The sequence below is a fragment of the Uloborus diversus genome, chromosome 8 (genome assembly GCF_026930045.1).
Source record: "Uloborus diversus isolate 005 chromosome 8, Udiv.v.3.1, whole genome shotgun sequence".
Classification (NCBI taxonomy): domain Eukaryota; kingdom Metazoa; phylum Arthropoda; class Arachnida; order Araneae; family Uloboridae; genus Uloborus; species Uloborus diversus.
This window is the reverse complement of record NC_072738.1, coordinates 132,979,559-132,996,069: the sequence shown is the minus strand read 5'-3', so window position 1 is coordinate 132,996,069 and position 16,511 is coordinate 132,979,559. Positions and strand designations below refer to the sequence as shown.

The following is a 16,511-nucleotide window of genomic DNA, read 5'->3' as shown; positions in this document are numbered from 1 at the left end:
AACCTTCTCTTTTCTTTCTATTTGACTGTTAGAAGAAATCGATTCATTCTCTTTGTATAATACTTGACTGCAATAAATATTAGAACATTCTGGTACCGAACGCTCAAATTGTTTTTCTGTTGTAAAATCGTTCGACAGCGTTGTAAACAAATAAATCATCTTTTCAGGATTTTTCCATTGAAAAACAATCTTTCTAGCGCAAATACTGAGCTTTCGAGCTTTAAATGCAAGCGTCTTTTTAAAACAAAATTTAGTGTGTTACAAGATTCCGAAACTTTGTTTCCAACATGAAATTTCGCGGAGGCAGAAGGAAAGTACAAGTTTCCCTTACTTTTGAAAATGTAAGTAAATTTGAGTCATTTTCCTAACACAGTGGCAGTTTTTTTCCCCCCAAACGACTTGTTTAATGTTTAAAAAAATCCCTTGCGAATTTGTTGGACATTGACTTTTAATTTTATTCTACATGCTTTAAATCTTGTCAAAAACTCTATTTCCCCCCATTTTATCTGCGTTTAATACTTTTGTTATTTTTCTTTACTGAAGTAAATGTAGATTGACTGTTTCGAACTGTAAGGCAACTCTGTTTGTCATAAAACTAATTGTTGAATTTTCGCAAATAAAGCAATTTTTTTTTTATTTGAGTTTTATTTTGGAGAGGTGTTTTGCTTGATTTTTTTTTTCTTTTAGTCACAGTTTACTATTTCTAGATACTAGTAACTTATTATTGTTACAAAAAATTCATTGTACTATAAACTATTTGACAAATGCGATATGAAATATTTGCCGATTTTAATTTCCTTTACAAGATTTTACTATTTAGTCCTCTAAAAATATGAAAAATGGCGCATAAAATCGGCAAGAAATTTCTTTTTACCGTATGGAATGAATCATTTCGTAACTGGGAAAATGGTGACGTGCATTAAGAGCATATTGGAGATAACCGCCACATTTTAAGATTTTGTAATCGTTCTTCAAGAAAGAGTAAAAATCAGAAGTGCACTACATATATATATTTTATATAGAAAATTCTTAACTTTAAGCAAATCAGGAATAAATCAAACGGAATTTGAAGAATTTTGCGTTATCCATCCTTCATACAATAGGACGAACTCTTCGCTCGTTCTCTTTATTATTCATAATAACTGCCGCCCAAGAACTCGTTTCAAAACAAGTGGTTCTCCTCAGTTAAAGACTCACCACGAGGCCAAATAATCGTGTCTTCAGGGACAGTGCGTGAGCAGTCAAAACAAATTTGTGTTCTTCATTCTCGCTTTGGAGCCTTATTCTGAAAGAAAATTTTTATATTGAAGTGTTTGAGGAATAATTTTGTCTCTCGTTTGTTAATTTACTAGCATAAAATCCTATGTAGACAGTGGTGTCCAACCTTGGACCCGCGGATCACATGTGGCCCACGAAGCGTACCCGTGTAGCCCGTTGTTTCGTTCAGTATTACAAATCAAAAGCAGCGGTTAGTTCAAATGTCACAAATTTTGAGCTAAATATTCGGAAATTGGTTTCTGGATAACATATGCAATTAATCAAATAGGCATCAAGTAATGATTACATCGATTCTTGTTTTGTGATTTTCCTTTCTTTCCCATGTCCTTTTTATGTTATTTAAAAAATCTAAAAATGTTTAAAAAAAACTATGTTCTGGCCCGCGATAATCATTTTAATATGAGGTGTGACCCTCGGATAAGAATACGGTTGGGCATCAATTGATGTAGAATATTGTTAAAGCCTTTCATTGTAGAAAGTTGTTAAACCTTATAATATAGAATTTTGTTAAAACCTTATAGAATAATCTTAAAACCTTTAGAATATTGTTAATAACTTATGGGGTGGATATAGAATCTTGTGCCTTATGATACAGAATATTCTTAAAAGCTTATGATATAGAAATTATGGTGTGAAAAATTGTTAAATTCTCAGATAGGAGTGAGAACAAAAATGTTCAAGTCTAGTCAGTGCTATAGCTTTCTTTGGGGGGGGGGCGGCTCACGGGTGGATGCTGTCCACCGAATATTTGATCTTTTGCTGTAAAAATAATGCAACGGTAGTTTAAATTGGCAGGACCGACGAGAGACCATGTTAACCTAGTCGGAAACTAGGTGCCGGTCTTTGAGAGGTGAAAACTTGGAATTGGAGTAGTATGCATTTCAAAAGTTTTATGAGGGGGGGGGGGCTGTAAATTGGTTTCCATTTAACATAATGTGATTACGGTTTTTATCGGTATTCTAATGACATCATAATTGATTGCAATTTCCGAACTTACTTATTTATTAATTTTAAAGGTTTTTTAATGATGAGTTTTCGACATCCATTTTTTATTACACGGTTTACTTCATTTAGACGAAACTTGCATTTCATTTCCTGCATCGTGATTGTTTCAAAATCCTTATATATTATTTCTGTAGCCTGTTTTTGGTTTCTACGCCAGATTTTCCTCAATTCTTGATCGATTTCTTTGATTTACGCCTTATTTTAAAGCTTATGGTGCTGGCTACTGACGAAAAATAGACCCACGGTGTAAAAATTGTTTTTTTCAGCCAAAAACCTCTTTTAAAGAACCAGAATGAGGTTTTCGGTAAAACTTATAACTTTAATTTGCGCTATGACCGACAGAGCTGAATAGCTTGATCGGCAGAGCGTTCTCTTCGTAACCAGGAGAATCCGTGTTCGGGCCCACGTCCGGACAATCTGCAACAGAAAATAAAGAGAAATATTGCGCATTATATGAACACTTAATTAAGTGAATAACGACTATGAAGGAATAAAATAAATGAGAAGGAAATGCTCCTTGCTGATATGAAAACTTGAAGTGACGTTGTGCTAAATTACTTCGGAATTGTACGATTTTTTTTTCTTTTTAAGCTTTGGCTCTGGTAAGAAAATTAAAGCATAATGTAAGCGAAAATATAAGTAACAGGTTTAAGATTTGAGACTACAATAGAATTGTTTTTTGTTCAGAAAAAAAATAATGAATCGTAAATAGAAATATATATTCTTCTAATGAGTTTTTGACTCTTTGTACAAATAAAAAAAATACTACCTCAATTTGAAGGGTAAAATATATATATTTTTCTTCTTTTTGCAAAAAAACAAATAGCTTATCACATTTTTACTACATTCGAAAAGCTACGCTTAAAAAAAGAGCATAGTTCAATTTATTTTGTATTTTAACCGTTCTGTTAAATGATGAACACGTGCTGCCATCTAAGTTATAACGGTTCAAGCAGCCTGCGGTAACAAATTGTAAAAATTTTCAAGAATAAAAAAATGTTTCTTCAATATCTCATGTTATATATTGTTCCCTTCTCATTTTAAAACTTAACAGGCTGGCTAATGAAGAAAAATAGACTTACGGTCTAAAAATCAAGTTTTCGAAAACGCCCCTTGCTGTTTCAAAACCTTGATGCTGCCTGTAGTTCTTATGCATTTTTTAAAAGCAAAGTTCTAATGCAGTTTTCCATTTTTTACGTCACTTTCAGCAAAAAAAAAAAAAAAAAAAAAAATAGCCTGTGTGTGTGTACATATTTTAATAAAGCTTAAAAGCACTGGACGTAGTTGTTCGGTTAAATTGATAAGTTTTTTTCGGTAGAGCGTTCGGCTATAAACTATTCGAACTTCGGGCAAGTTTGGGTTGTCCGAAAGAATATCAAATTTATATTAGTATTACGCATTACATGTACTCATAACATACAAACGTAATAAAATAAATGCAGTGGGATTGCTACTTGGTGTTTCGACTCCTTTATGCAGGCTACAGTAATCATTCGGATAAGTTGACTGTTAATCGAAGAGTGTTCTTTCTTTTTTTAAGCTTTGACTACATCCAGACCACTCAGCATAATGTAAGCATAAAGCTTACTCTGCTTTCTGCTGAAAAAAAAAATACATTTTGTCTACGTTCGAAAAATTACACTTAAAAAACGGACTCAGTTCAACTGGTTTTGGTTTTGAATTTTAAGTGTTCGATTAAAAGAGAAACATGTGCGGGCATTTAAGCCGTAACTGTTAAAGGAACCTTCTATGTGAAATAGTGCAATATTCAAAGATAAAAACACTTATTTTCAATCTAATTTATTACTTCTCTAGAATGTTCGTTTCAATCGCTACGTAAGATCTTCGTCATTCTTTAATCAAATTCCATGCTTTTCGAATAATTTTAAATCGTATCATTCTGGTTAATGACAAAACATAGAAGCATGATCTTATTATTATTATTATTTTTTATTGGCAAAAACCTTTTTTGCTATTTTTTACTACGCATTCCTTCAATGAATAGCTTTCGAAAAGGAAGGCGCAATTGCTAGGTTTGTTGGGGTGTCGGGCTGTTACTCAGAATGGCGCCAATTCGAATCCGTGCCAATAAATATCTCTTTAATATTTCTTTTTTTCCCGTCAGATGCTCACATGGGCAGGACTCTGTTTGCCACAACCTGTTGTTTTACATGCACAATTATTGCTTTGTCACGAGTCACTACTCAGCCACACTTTTAATGATATTTATGTTTGAATTGAAAATATGTACGACCAAAAGGTGAGCGATGATCAAATTATCACAACGTTGTATTTAACGAGGTTTTGTTACTGAAGTCTTTAAATTACATGCCTTCTCTTCTGCGCTTACTTTTTTTTCGGTTCTTCTTCATAATGTTCATCCTTTGAAATTCTTAAAGAGCGAAATACCTTATGAAACGATTCGAAGCACAGTGCGGAGTTCCGCACGGGTCGACTAGTTAAATGAATTTTAAATAACTTTTAAATTGCTTCTATTTTATTTTGATCTCTATCAAGTGTATTTTTTAGTATTTCAACTTTCGTTTTCACAAGTGAATGCATTATGAAGCAATCCATCAAAAGAGCAGAGAGTATCCGTCATAAAAGTCTGAAACTAAACCACTGAACTCCGTTAGCTCACCTGCTAACTTGATTGCATCACCTTCGTTGAGTAATCCTTTATCGATACTAAAAAGGTTTTAACTGAAATTCATACCGATTTTTTGCTTTAACTAATGTATATTTTTTATGGGAAAAAAAATAAGCCTTTTTTTTGTTACGATTCAGCAAAAGACAGGTTACTTTGAATTTAAAAAATAGATAAAACTTTGACAAAAAAAAACAGATAAATAAAATTTAAAAAAAGTCCGAAACTTATTTTTTTTAATTTGGATTTTTTGTCTGTTTTGTCTTTACAAACGGAAGATTCCGAACCGCGCAAGTACCACTCCAGTTTTATATAATTCAACACCAAAGTCATTTCGGCTACGCAACTCAACTCAACTACGCGTTTTCACGGCAGCGGGAGCAGACGATGTTTTACGAAGGCGATGTGTTCTGAATTAAATTTTTCACATTAATTGCCCAAACCTATGCGCAATGCAATTTTCAATTTTTGCAATTCTAGGAAGAGATTTCTTGAAATGCAATCGAGCTGTTTGTCTCTACGTTCGGTAGTTAAAACGTTTTTGAACTACACGTGATATTTGTAGTATGGAACTATTAAATTGTTATGCTGTTTAAACATGGCATAAACCAATTACATTTGAACACAATTTTTCTTTTGAAATATCCATTTAATCATGCAGAAATTAAGTTTTTTAATTTGTCTTAAACACAAATTCGAAATATTTTCAGGAAACTTTTTTTTTTAATTGGCATTTTTCAAACTGGTACCCTGTACAATACAAAATAATTCATCCTGTTGAGTTGGGGGGAAACTTTTTGAGTTTTTTCAATCAATATGCATACTTTTTCTGGATAAGGATTTTTAAAAAAAAGTCTTTGAATAACTTTTATGAAAGTCGATGATTATAATATTTACTTGTGATTATTTTTAAGCCTCATTTCAAATTTTAGCATATTTAGTAAATGTATTAAAACTTCCCGCTATGCTATTGAAGTTTGTATGTGTAGTACTTAATATAGGATTTAATACAATACCAGTTGTTTTTCTTTATAGGCCGCTAAAAAAGCGGATAGCCAAGCCGCAGAGCTCTCGAATATCTTAAGGCCGAAGGACAATGATGGTGATATAGGAAAGAAATTATTGTCCCGGAGTAGAGTTCAACAGTTTGCAAGAAATGCCTTTGGTTCAGCGAAAGCAAGTATTTCCCCCGAAACTAGAGGAGTTGTTGAGCCGTTGGAAGGAAAGAGTGAGCCTCATAAAAATGTTCCTGATCACTTAACTCTGTTGCAGCTTTTGGCTCTTGTAAGTATTTTTGAATAATTTTGAAAAATATTTATAGTGTTCTAGAAATTATTTTTTATTCATTCATTGTGTGTTTAATTTTGAATCATGATTGGCTCGTGGTTGGGGCAACTCACTTCAAAAGTAAACGGGCTTTGTCGCCTCACTTTTCAGAGTTAAAAATTAATGATTATTGAAAATGGATTTTTTACAGGGTGGATTAGCTTATCTCACGAAAATAAAACTGTAAAATCTCAAATGAAGGGACTTTTCTCGTGATATTTATAAAACTTTAACTTGGAATTGGAAGGAGGAAGTCTATGTGTGTGTGTGTGGGGGCGGGGGGGGTTAGCCATCCCTCCAGATTTTTGAGGCCATTTTCAACGTTTTTTTGAGGTCCTTTCATCAGTAATGTTATTTGAAAACATATGCTCTAAATGCAGATAATACTGAAGAATGTAGTGTATGTGTTTCATAGGGGGGAGGGGGGGGGTCTGGCGATGTGTGATCTCTATCCATTATGCCACTGGGTCACACTATGCACTTCTTAGACAATGTAATCAAGAAAGGGAAATCTGCAGGGAAAAATTTATGCCTCTTTCAGAATTCTAGGCACAGACTTTGTGTGGCTGTAAATTGCTTGTCATAATTTCTAGAAATTGAGTTTATATTGTAGAAAAAAAATCAGAATCGGTTATTATAAGTAAATTTTCACAATGTTCAGGTCAATTCAAAAAGTCTTAATGCTTAATTTCTTCTTTTTGGTGTGTATATTGAATATGTATTTTTTAATGTTGTATACTTTATGTTTCAAATAAATTAAAATTGATTTTGTCTTTCTGTTTTAGAATGCTCTAGATTTAACAGCTCCTGCAAGTAATGTTCTACTAAAGAATAGAATCAACAATTGGGTTCAACTGTCAGGTCATGAAGGTAAGCTTGTTGATAGTTTATTGATATCTATGTTGCTGTCCAAAGAAACAAATATGTTATTGCAAAAGTTGTCTGCTATGAGCCTCTTTCAGAACTTTTGTTTCTCACCCCTTTAATAATTACATGTTTTCAGTCCTAATAATTGGTTTTTCTGTTTTCTTATTTTACTAAATCTAACATGCAATATACCAACAGCCTGGTTATAACCTGTAATATATTTATTGCATGTACTTCTGCCCTAGCACTAGCTTAAGGGCAGAGGTGCCCATATTAGCGAGGGGAGGGCAAGTGGGGGCTCAAGCCCCTCCCCCCTAGAAATTAGAACTTCCTTGCTTTTAGTACTTTTTTCTTTGCAAAAATTGTAAAAATATTTCTTCTCCAGCCATTAATAAGTCATTGAAAATTTCTATAGGGAAAATATCCTGCTAAACCACAGGAGAAATATCTGAGCCCTCCCCCTTAAAATTTTGCATATGGGCGCCCGTGCTTAAGGGGCGGTAACTTACTACTTATATCCAGCATGTTTACAACTACAGTAAATCACCATATTTAAGAATAACTTTGATACTCTGGTAGCTTGATGCTTACTCTTGGACAAGTTCATTTATGTTTGGGTTGCAAGAAGATTAGATTGGTGCAGTGCCAATTATTATTATCGCCATCCAAACCAACTTTCTTCATCCCCTTTTTAACAAATAGATTTGATTAAGCAAATCAAAAGTCAACTTGTCAGAGTCGGGACTATAAAATAGGGACATTCCACAGAAAAGCCGCCATTTTGCCCCACACTTGACAGCTCATATATATATTTCATAAAAATTAATAACTTTAAAAGGTAATAATGAAAAAAAAAAAATTTCTTCAAAAAATACACAAATGTTTTTCAAAATTTTTGGCTTGAAATCAAACGTGTGATTTTTTAAGTAACAAAATTTGTATTACAAATACAAAAGTGACAACCAGCAACAGGCTCTGGGCCCAGCTAGACTGGTCCTAGTCAATTTACAATCCTCAGTGAAGATCAATGGCCCTCTTAAAACTATCTACTCCCTTGCTCATTACCACCTCTTCCGGTAAGCTGGTCCAAGGTTCCACTACCCTGCTATAATAATAATTTTTCTTAATATCCATGTTAGCCTGAGATTTAAATAGCTTAAAACAATGACCCCTTGTCCTGTTTTCAGTGCTAAACTTCAGCCCCGTAATATCTTTCATTTTAATAAATTTAAACAACTGAATCATGTCCCCTTGGTCTCTTCTTTGCTCAAGACTACATTTTTAGCCTTCTAAGCCTGGAATCATAGTCTAAATGAGAAAGTCCATTTATTAGCCTTGTAGCCCTCCTTTGAACCCTTTCCAATACATTAATACCCTCTTACATTATTTTTAATTAAGTATATGAGTCCGTCAGGTGTGGTACAAAATGTCTGTTTTCCCATATACAGCCCCTATAACTTGGATCAGTGGGAACATTTCAAATTAAATTTTCCTTTTATGAATTTAAAATCTTGTTTCATATTTGAATGACGTTTATTTCAGGTTCTTTTGCTCCTGCTGGGCCAGGAACGATATGGAAGAAAAGTTCTCCCGATAGGGTTGAAATAGAAGCTTATAAAAAATTGATGAAAGACCCACTTTCTTCAATGGTGCCACATTTTTATAAAGATGTTGAATACAATAGCGAATGTATCCTTTTATAACTTCGTACGAATCTTGTTAAGGATAAACAAATTATGTACTAGTATACAAATGCATATTTCATTTCATTTTTCTTTATAATGGATGCTTATAGCCTTCTATAATCTGGCAGTATTTAAATGCTTATATCTGCTGTTACATATTAGTTAGAATAGATTTTTGCCTTATATAATTGTAAAATAAAATATGCATGTCTATATTGATTTTCTATAAGCAAAAAAATAATAATAATAATAAAATTCTTATTCTGCCAGTTTTGTTGCATAAAAAAATAAAAAAAAGTCTTTACATTTATTGCATTTTAGGAAAAGTTTGTTAAATTAAAAATAAATGAATCAGTGCATCTTTTGGTTGTATTAAATTTATATATATTTTTAAATTTTATTCACATTTAAAATCATGTGACTTAATTATTAGCTTTACTGATATCAATATATTGTTGAAGGATTTTATTAATGACTAAAAAATATTTTGCGAAATTAGCTATACTAAGCTTATGTGGAGTTGTGTTCACACATGAAACAACTGAAATTCTTTGCTCTAAAATGAGACTTGGAAAAAAAAAAGCAGTAGCTGTTTATATGCTGCAGTAGTAACAAAAATTGCACTATAACAATGATTTTAAAAAAATTAAGTTGTTAGAAGTGTTCTGTATTTGTTACTTGATTAGCATCATAGTTTTTCATGATGAAGCAAATTTATGTTTTTGGATTTTAAAATTAGTTACAACAACCTTGACTTGAATTTTAGATTTTATTGAAATGCAAGATCTCTTACATAACTTTAAAAACCCTGCAGTTATGGATATTAAAATGGGAACACGGTAAGTTGTTAAGATTTTGTAATAGTGCACATTGAAGCATATTATTTTCTTCAAAATCTGGAAAGAAATAATTTGTACATGTTTTATTTTAGAACTTTCTTGGAGTCTGAAGTTGAAAATGCCAAAGCTAGGAGTGATCTGTATGAAAAAATGTTAAAAGTTGACCCCACTGCTCCTACTGCTGAAGAACTAGAAACCAAAGCTATAACCAAACTTAGGTATATGCAAGTAAGTTTCTAGGTTTTTGCACTTCTTTTCACTGAAGATAGTGTCTAATTTTATGTGGCTGTTTTCAATAATGTGTTAACACTACCAAAGAAAGTTTTAACTTGTAGGACTGATTAAGAGACTTTTTTTCTCTTTTTGTAATATTTGCTGTGGTTATTAAAAGATTACGGATAAACATATTTGCAAGAATTACAACATAAATTTAAATTCATTCATCCGTTTGTGACAGCACATGAGTACAGGGCCGTATCCAGAGGGGGGGCCTGACGGGCCCGGGCCCCCCCCGAAACCCGAAATGTTTTGTACCGTAAAACAGAAGGTTTTTTTTAAATTCCTAATGTCATAAAAGGAAAATAACAAAGTTTTTTTTTTATTCTTAATTTTGCTACTGTTCAAAATTTATAATATTTTGCAGAAATACAGAAAAAGCAGTTCTAGTTCTCATTAGCTTCAAGACATACTTCAAATTTAGACCTTTAATTAGGACTTCCTGCTCTCTTTCCCAATTCAATTCAGGGGAGTCCAGGCTTAAAGCAGGCCCTTTGTCAGTTCGGTAGACTTTTCAGTTTGGTAGACTTTTCAAGTCTACCAAAGTCTTTTTTTGGGGGGGAGGGGCCCTCCGTATTGTTTACCCATATTTTCAACACTACTTTTAAAAATATTGGGCCCTATTTAAGCTCGGGCCCGGGCCAACAGGTGTTCCTTCTCCCCTCTGTGCACGACCCTGCCCTCCTCCCCCTAAAACTCTTATAAAACTTACACTGTACTGATTTCGAGCCGGGGACTCCCCAAAGGCTGGGCCCCTAGTTTCCGATTAGGAGAGTATCTTGTTACCAAGACGTGCCAAATTCAGCTCCTTGATAAATCCTGAGTAAAAAATGCAAAAATCACGATTTTCGCGTTTTTGTAGCATAATTTTCAAGATCATTTTTGTGACTGATATGTTTCTTGTCTTGCATTTATTTAATGCCGAATTCAGTATCATGGAAGTTCTTTTGTTATTGCTTGTTTTTTTTTCTTACTTCTACTGCATACTGTTAATATACCTTTAGTATGAGGAAAAAAAGAACACTTACTCTACTCTCTTTCATTTTCTGCACTACTTGTGATTGAAAAAAAAAAGTTTGTTTCGAGAAATATTTCGTTGCATTTATTTTTAACTTAAAACGGGTGTGTCTTACAAAGTTATAATCATTTTGTAAGACTGTGCAACCAACTTTTGAAAAGTGTGAATAAAGAGCTTCAAATAATTTCACCTGTTCGAGAGTCTTTGAAAATTATTTAAGTTTTTGAAATTCCTTGAAAAGTTCTTCCATTTTATATCTTATCAAGAAAATAAAGTATGAATTGTCCAAATGGCTAGAACATTACTCTTCCGTTCTTATTTTCTGAATGTCTACACCATTTCTATTAAACTGTTTTGTGCAATTTTCATACTGTAGGGCATTTAATGGAAAAAAAATGGGGGTAGGGGGAGTGATCAAAAACAAACTTCACTAAAAGTCGATATGAGCAGATGACGAAGTGCTTCTCTTTTCTCCTCTCTCGTTTTTCCTCTCTGTCCATTAAGTTCCATGATTTGTCGAGCAAGCAATTTTTATTTTGTTTGATCTTGATTTGCAAAAGAATGTATAACTTTTAAAAAACTTTGTTTGCCTAGTTTTTTTTTAATATTTTTGTGGTCTCAATTACCTAATATAAGGCCTCAAAATACAGATTTTTTTTTCGAAAATTTCTCGGGGGGAAACCCCCCCCCCCCCGGACCCCCTGAAATTATGGATGTTCTACATCCGACTTAAAGGGACACTCTCCTGTTATCCTTACCACTACAAGGCGAATAAGAAAAATAATAAGAAATTAAAATAACAACATCCAAACAGTGGAATCATTAAAAATTGAGACAAAAAATCTTCTATGTTAATATTTTTATGCGTTTGTTGTGTCTATATATACTATATGTGTGTGTGTGTTAGGGCAATGTGCTACTCCGGGCCCCTCCCGAAAAAAATTTCTGGATACGGCCTTGCATGAGTAGCGCCCATGTTTTACTTTAAACCATGCAAATGAGAAATACTGAAAGAATATTGTTTCATATTTTATTATGTAACTAAGAAACTAACCTAAAACAAGAGTAAAGTTAATGGTATTTTTGTTTTATTTGTATGCTTTGCATAATTTAAAGCAACTGAAAATATACTGTAGTCTCTAATGAAATGTTTTTCTTACAGTTCAGAGAAAATCTGAGCTCCTCAGCAGAACTGGGCTTTCGAATTGAGGGTTTCAAAGTGAGTATAGTTTTGGTTTCTAGTACTCTTTTTATCCGTTATCAATTTGAGTCAATAAATACATAAATTATAATGTATTTAGTATAGTCATACAGGTTAATTTTGAGCCACAATTTTTCTGTTTTAAACTGTTCCCCTCGTATTTTAAGTTTTCTTGTATTTTTTGGTATAAAAAGGGACCTAAACTATTGTATATTTATCCAAAGCTAAGAAATAATAATTAGGGAATTTGAAATCAGCCTGGTTTTAAAGCTATCCTGCCACTGAGTGTTACATGTAGTTTGAAGTGCACATTTTCAATAAACACCCACTTCTAACTTTTTAATTACTTTTAATCTTTATTATATTACACTAATGTACAATCTTATTATTAGGTGGATGACCTTCAAACGAGATTACAAAATCAGAGTCCACGTTATAGTTATTTGCTTGTCCATGTTGTGATAATTCGCTCTGTAAAATGTTCTTAAAATTGGAATAGATAAAGAATAAAATCGAATTTTCAAAAAATCGCTTTAAGGTGCACACCCCCATGCTACAGACTAATTTTGTGCCCAATTTTATGAAAATCGGCTGAACAGTCAATACGCTATGCGTGTCACAGAGATTCAGACTTTCAGCTTTATTTTTCGTTAAAAAAAACTTATTTCATAATCTTGTGAGGAGAGTACAGCTTTGGATCTTCTCGCTTTTATTTAAAGTGAAATACACGTAAAAAATTTGAAGTGATGCAAAGTGGCATGACTCAAATTTACCCTGAATGACTATATAAAAGTTTTGCATTTCGATATTGAAATTTAAATCCTCTTTTTTTTTTTCTTCTGTATATAGGTGCATGGTGAAGAACCAACAAAAGACCTTAAATGTTTAAAGTCAAGAGATGAGATCTGTAGGACAATGAAGCAATTCTTAAATGGGAGTGAAAAAGTGCGGTTATTGTTGATTGCCAGACTTGAAAATCTGAAAGCCAAATTAGAAAAATCCACATTCTTTAGGCATCATGAGGTATGTTATGGCTTACATTTGTATTTAAAAAAATATACTCCTCATTTTTTTTCTACTTCATAAATGAATCTAGACAAAAAAAAATATCTTTAAAATGAAGATTGTATTTGTGCCGTTTCAATATTTCACCTTTTCCCTCCCAGCTCTTACTTTATAAATTGATTTTATGTATCTTTTTCTGTCTACTGTTTTGCTGTTAAGTTTTATGTGTTTTAAATGAACAACTAAAATATATATTTTTTAGCTTTTCATTTAATAAATGTTAATCTTATAAAATGAGAATTTTTGGAGTTATTGTTTCAAGGACATCTATATATATATATATATATATATATATATAAACTGTTATTAATAAGGTCTAGTGGTATTCAACCTACCACCTGTGGCTCGGGAAGCTTATCTATGTAGTCCTTTGATTTCTTCAATGATACAACTCAAAAAAAACAGTATTAGTCACTGTTACTAATTTTAGAGCCTAATAGAAGAAATTGGTTTCTGGGAAACATACACAAAATTTGTGTTGACAAAATAAGCAACTAATCAGAACCACAATTTTTCATTCGTAATTTTCTTTCCTTTTCCCTGTTTTCCCATATATCAAGAACAATTTGAAATATTTTATATTTTGCAAGTGTTTTGGCCCTCGAGAATAATCTTAAGATGAGTTGCAATCCTCTGGTTAGAAAATATTGGGCACCATTGATTTAGTCATATGTATATAATTTATTATTTAGTTCATCAACACCATCATTTTCGAATGTTGCATTTGTATTGCTGGATGGTCTTATCTAGCTTTTTCCAACTTTGTCAACCTGCTTTTTTTTTATTTATTCATTTTACTTAAGCAGCGGTAGATTCAGGCACAAATTAGGTCCGCTTTGCGACCACTTCATAAGATTGCATACCTTAAAATTAGAGCTTTCAAAACTTTCAAGCTCAAATTGATTCGTCTAAAATCAAAACATCGGTAAGAAAAAAAAAACTTTTTTTTCACAAAAAATGCCTCAGATGATGTTTTTTTTTTTTTTTTTTAATGTTTTAGTTTTGCAGAGCTTGATAATTTTAAGTTTTTTAATTGTAAAAGTGGTGCAGTCGAAGAGGGGGGGGGGGGTTATTCCCCTATGTTTTTTACTTTTACAGTAGTAACCGCCCTCCCTTTTTTTTTCCTTAAATTTTTAACACAAGCCTCCCACCAATTTTTCATTTCATTTCCTTATTTGTTGGGGTCATCCCATCTTTTCTCCTGGGTCCACATCACTGCATAGCTCTAATTGTACCAGGTGCTAGAATTATATCGATGGCTTTCTATTTAGGATAAAGCTGCTTGCTAATGTACTGAATAAAAATGACCATTTTTAAAATCGTTGGTTCGTAGATTAGTAAATTATTATTAGATTTGCTACAACAAATTTCACTAAAAACCTCTCTTTGTAATGAAGTGCTAACCATGTGAAAGATGAGATTCTCAAATTCCGTGTTTTATTGCAGGTTATTGGCAGTAGTATACTCATAATACACGATGGCAAGAAAGCTGGTGCTTGGATGATAGATTTTGCAAAAACATTACCACTCCCAGAGGGTGTCACGACAGATCACAGATCTAAATGGTGCAATGGCAATCATGAAGATGGCTACCTAACTGGTCTAGATAACTTAATACATGTACGTCAGCTTTTCCCCTTTGAAATCGCTGTCTTTTTTATTAGCATTTATACTGTCTGACAACATTTTCCATGAATTGGAAAATGGCCAGTTTGGACAATTCTTTCTAAATAGGGAAAAAAGGAAAAGAAATGAGTGTTTTGTTCATTTCAATGCAACTATTTAATTTAGAGGCTAATAAATATCATTCTCTTGAATTCAAAATAAAAATTTTACTGTGAACAGTTGTTTATGTACCTTTGCTCAATTTACAAGTTATTTTGTTAAATATGTTCTTTCAATGATTTGGACAGCCTGGATCCCCTATTAGTCCAGATTATTGAGGTTCTATCTTTTAAACATATTTCTCTGTAATTTTGTTTTTGATATTTCATATTACAATATTATAAGAAATATTCTTTGGTTCATAAATCTATTTTTATAAAATATAGTAATTGTTTAATCCAGATGCCTGATGGTAATATCAGGATAGCGTTTATGAAATTCAATTATTTTAAGAAATTGAAGGGGGCGGGGAGCAGAACAAATTCTTTATGAACAAAGAGGTTGCAGGTATAAAATGTCAAATCACAGTGTCATATTTTATTATAACTGATCAGTTTGAGACACACAAGCTTAATATTTCTTTCTTTCATTCCAGGTCCTGAAACAGTGTGGAAAATCAAGGAGCAAGAGTAAATCATAGGAAAAAATTCCATTGTTACATTTATTTGGGAATTTAAAGCTTACAGTGGCACGATTCCTGAATTTTGTATCGTCGTTTGTAGTTCATTTGAGCAAAAATGCAGGCAGTTTTTAGCAAATACCTGCATTGAATTAAGTTCCTACTTTTTTCCTTTTCTAGTTTTATACCAATACAGCAAGCTAAATACGTTGTATTGTTGGCTTTCATTGATGTTTTCTAGTTGAAAATTTTTACATACGTTCAATAGCATACGTTCAATTCATTTCAAAAGTGATTGCTCTCAAAATCTAATAAATTCTATTTGTTCTTAAATCATCAAAACTCAGGACTCACTCCTCCTCTTCATCAAATACAAGTGCCAAAAAGTCGCATCAAGTACAAAATTGAAATCCAATTTGTAAAGTATTTACAAAGCAAAATTAGTTTCGATTTATTTCGAAAATGTCTTGTACAATAGAAGCAATACTACTTTTCAGTATTATACTTGTTTCAATTTAGCTTTAAAATAATTGCTGTAAATACATGCCTTTTTAAATTTTAAGCTGTTTAAAAATAATTGGACTCCTCAGACTTGAGGCAATCTTTGTTAATATGTTGTATGTAAATATGTTGTAGCTTATTTATTTTGATTATGTATTAAAATATTCTTGAAAAACCTTCGACTTTTTATATTTATTTTCAGTAATCTTCATGCAGTTATAGATAAAAATACCAGCAAAGTCGTTTTACACACAGCTAGAGTATTTTTCTAAAATCTATAAGATTGAAACCAAACACAAAGATTAAAACAAAACATGAAATTAAAAATTTATTTTTACAACACAAATTCAAGCTCAAAAAAGTTACATTGAACATCTGTTTAAATCTCGAAGTGTCTTTTCAGAATTGAATTTTGAGAGAAAAAAATATTTGGCACAAATTAATTTACAAAAATAGCATTAGATTTAAAGGGGGGGAAAAGGGTGGGAGGGAGCGATCTTCATTCATGAGTACAAAAAG

At 32.3% G+C, this 16,511-nt stretch overlaps 1 protein-coding gene across 1 annotated transcript in view; it reads left to right on the top strand.

Annotated features, from left to right (window-relative positions):
- LOC129227482 (inositol-trisphosphate 3-kinase homolog) overlaps window positions 1-16,162 on the top strand; it is a 32,919-nt gene extending 16,757 nt beyond the window's left edge. The window contains 9 exon segments of the mRNA XM_054862053.1: window positions 5,966-6,214; window positions 7,042-7,126; window positions 8,666-8,812; window positions 9,575-9,647; window positions 9,740-9,875; window positions 12,104-12,160; window positions 12,992-13,165; window positions 14,654-14,827; window positions 15,468-16,162. Of these exon segments, the coding sequence (XP_054718028.1) occupies window positions 5,966-6,214; window positions 7,042-7,126; window positions 8,666-8,812; window positions 9,575-9,647; window positions 9,740-9,875; window positions 12,104-12,160; window positions 12,992-13,165; window positions 14,654-14,827; window positions 15,468-15,512 (1,140 nt within the window). The 3' untranslated portion in view covers window positions 15,513-16,162.
- The last annotated feature ends 349 nt before the right edge of the window (window positions 16,163-16,511 follow it).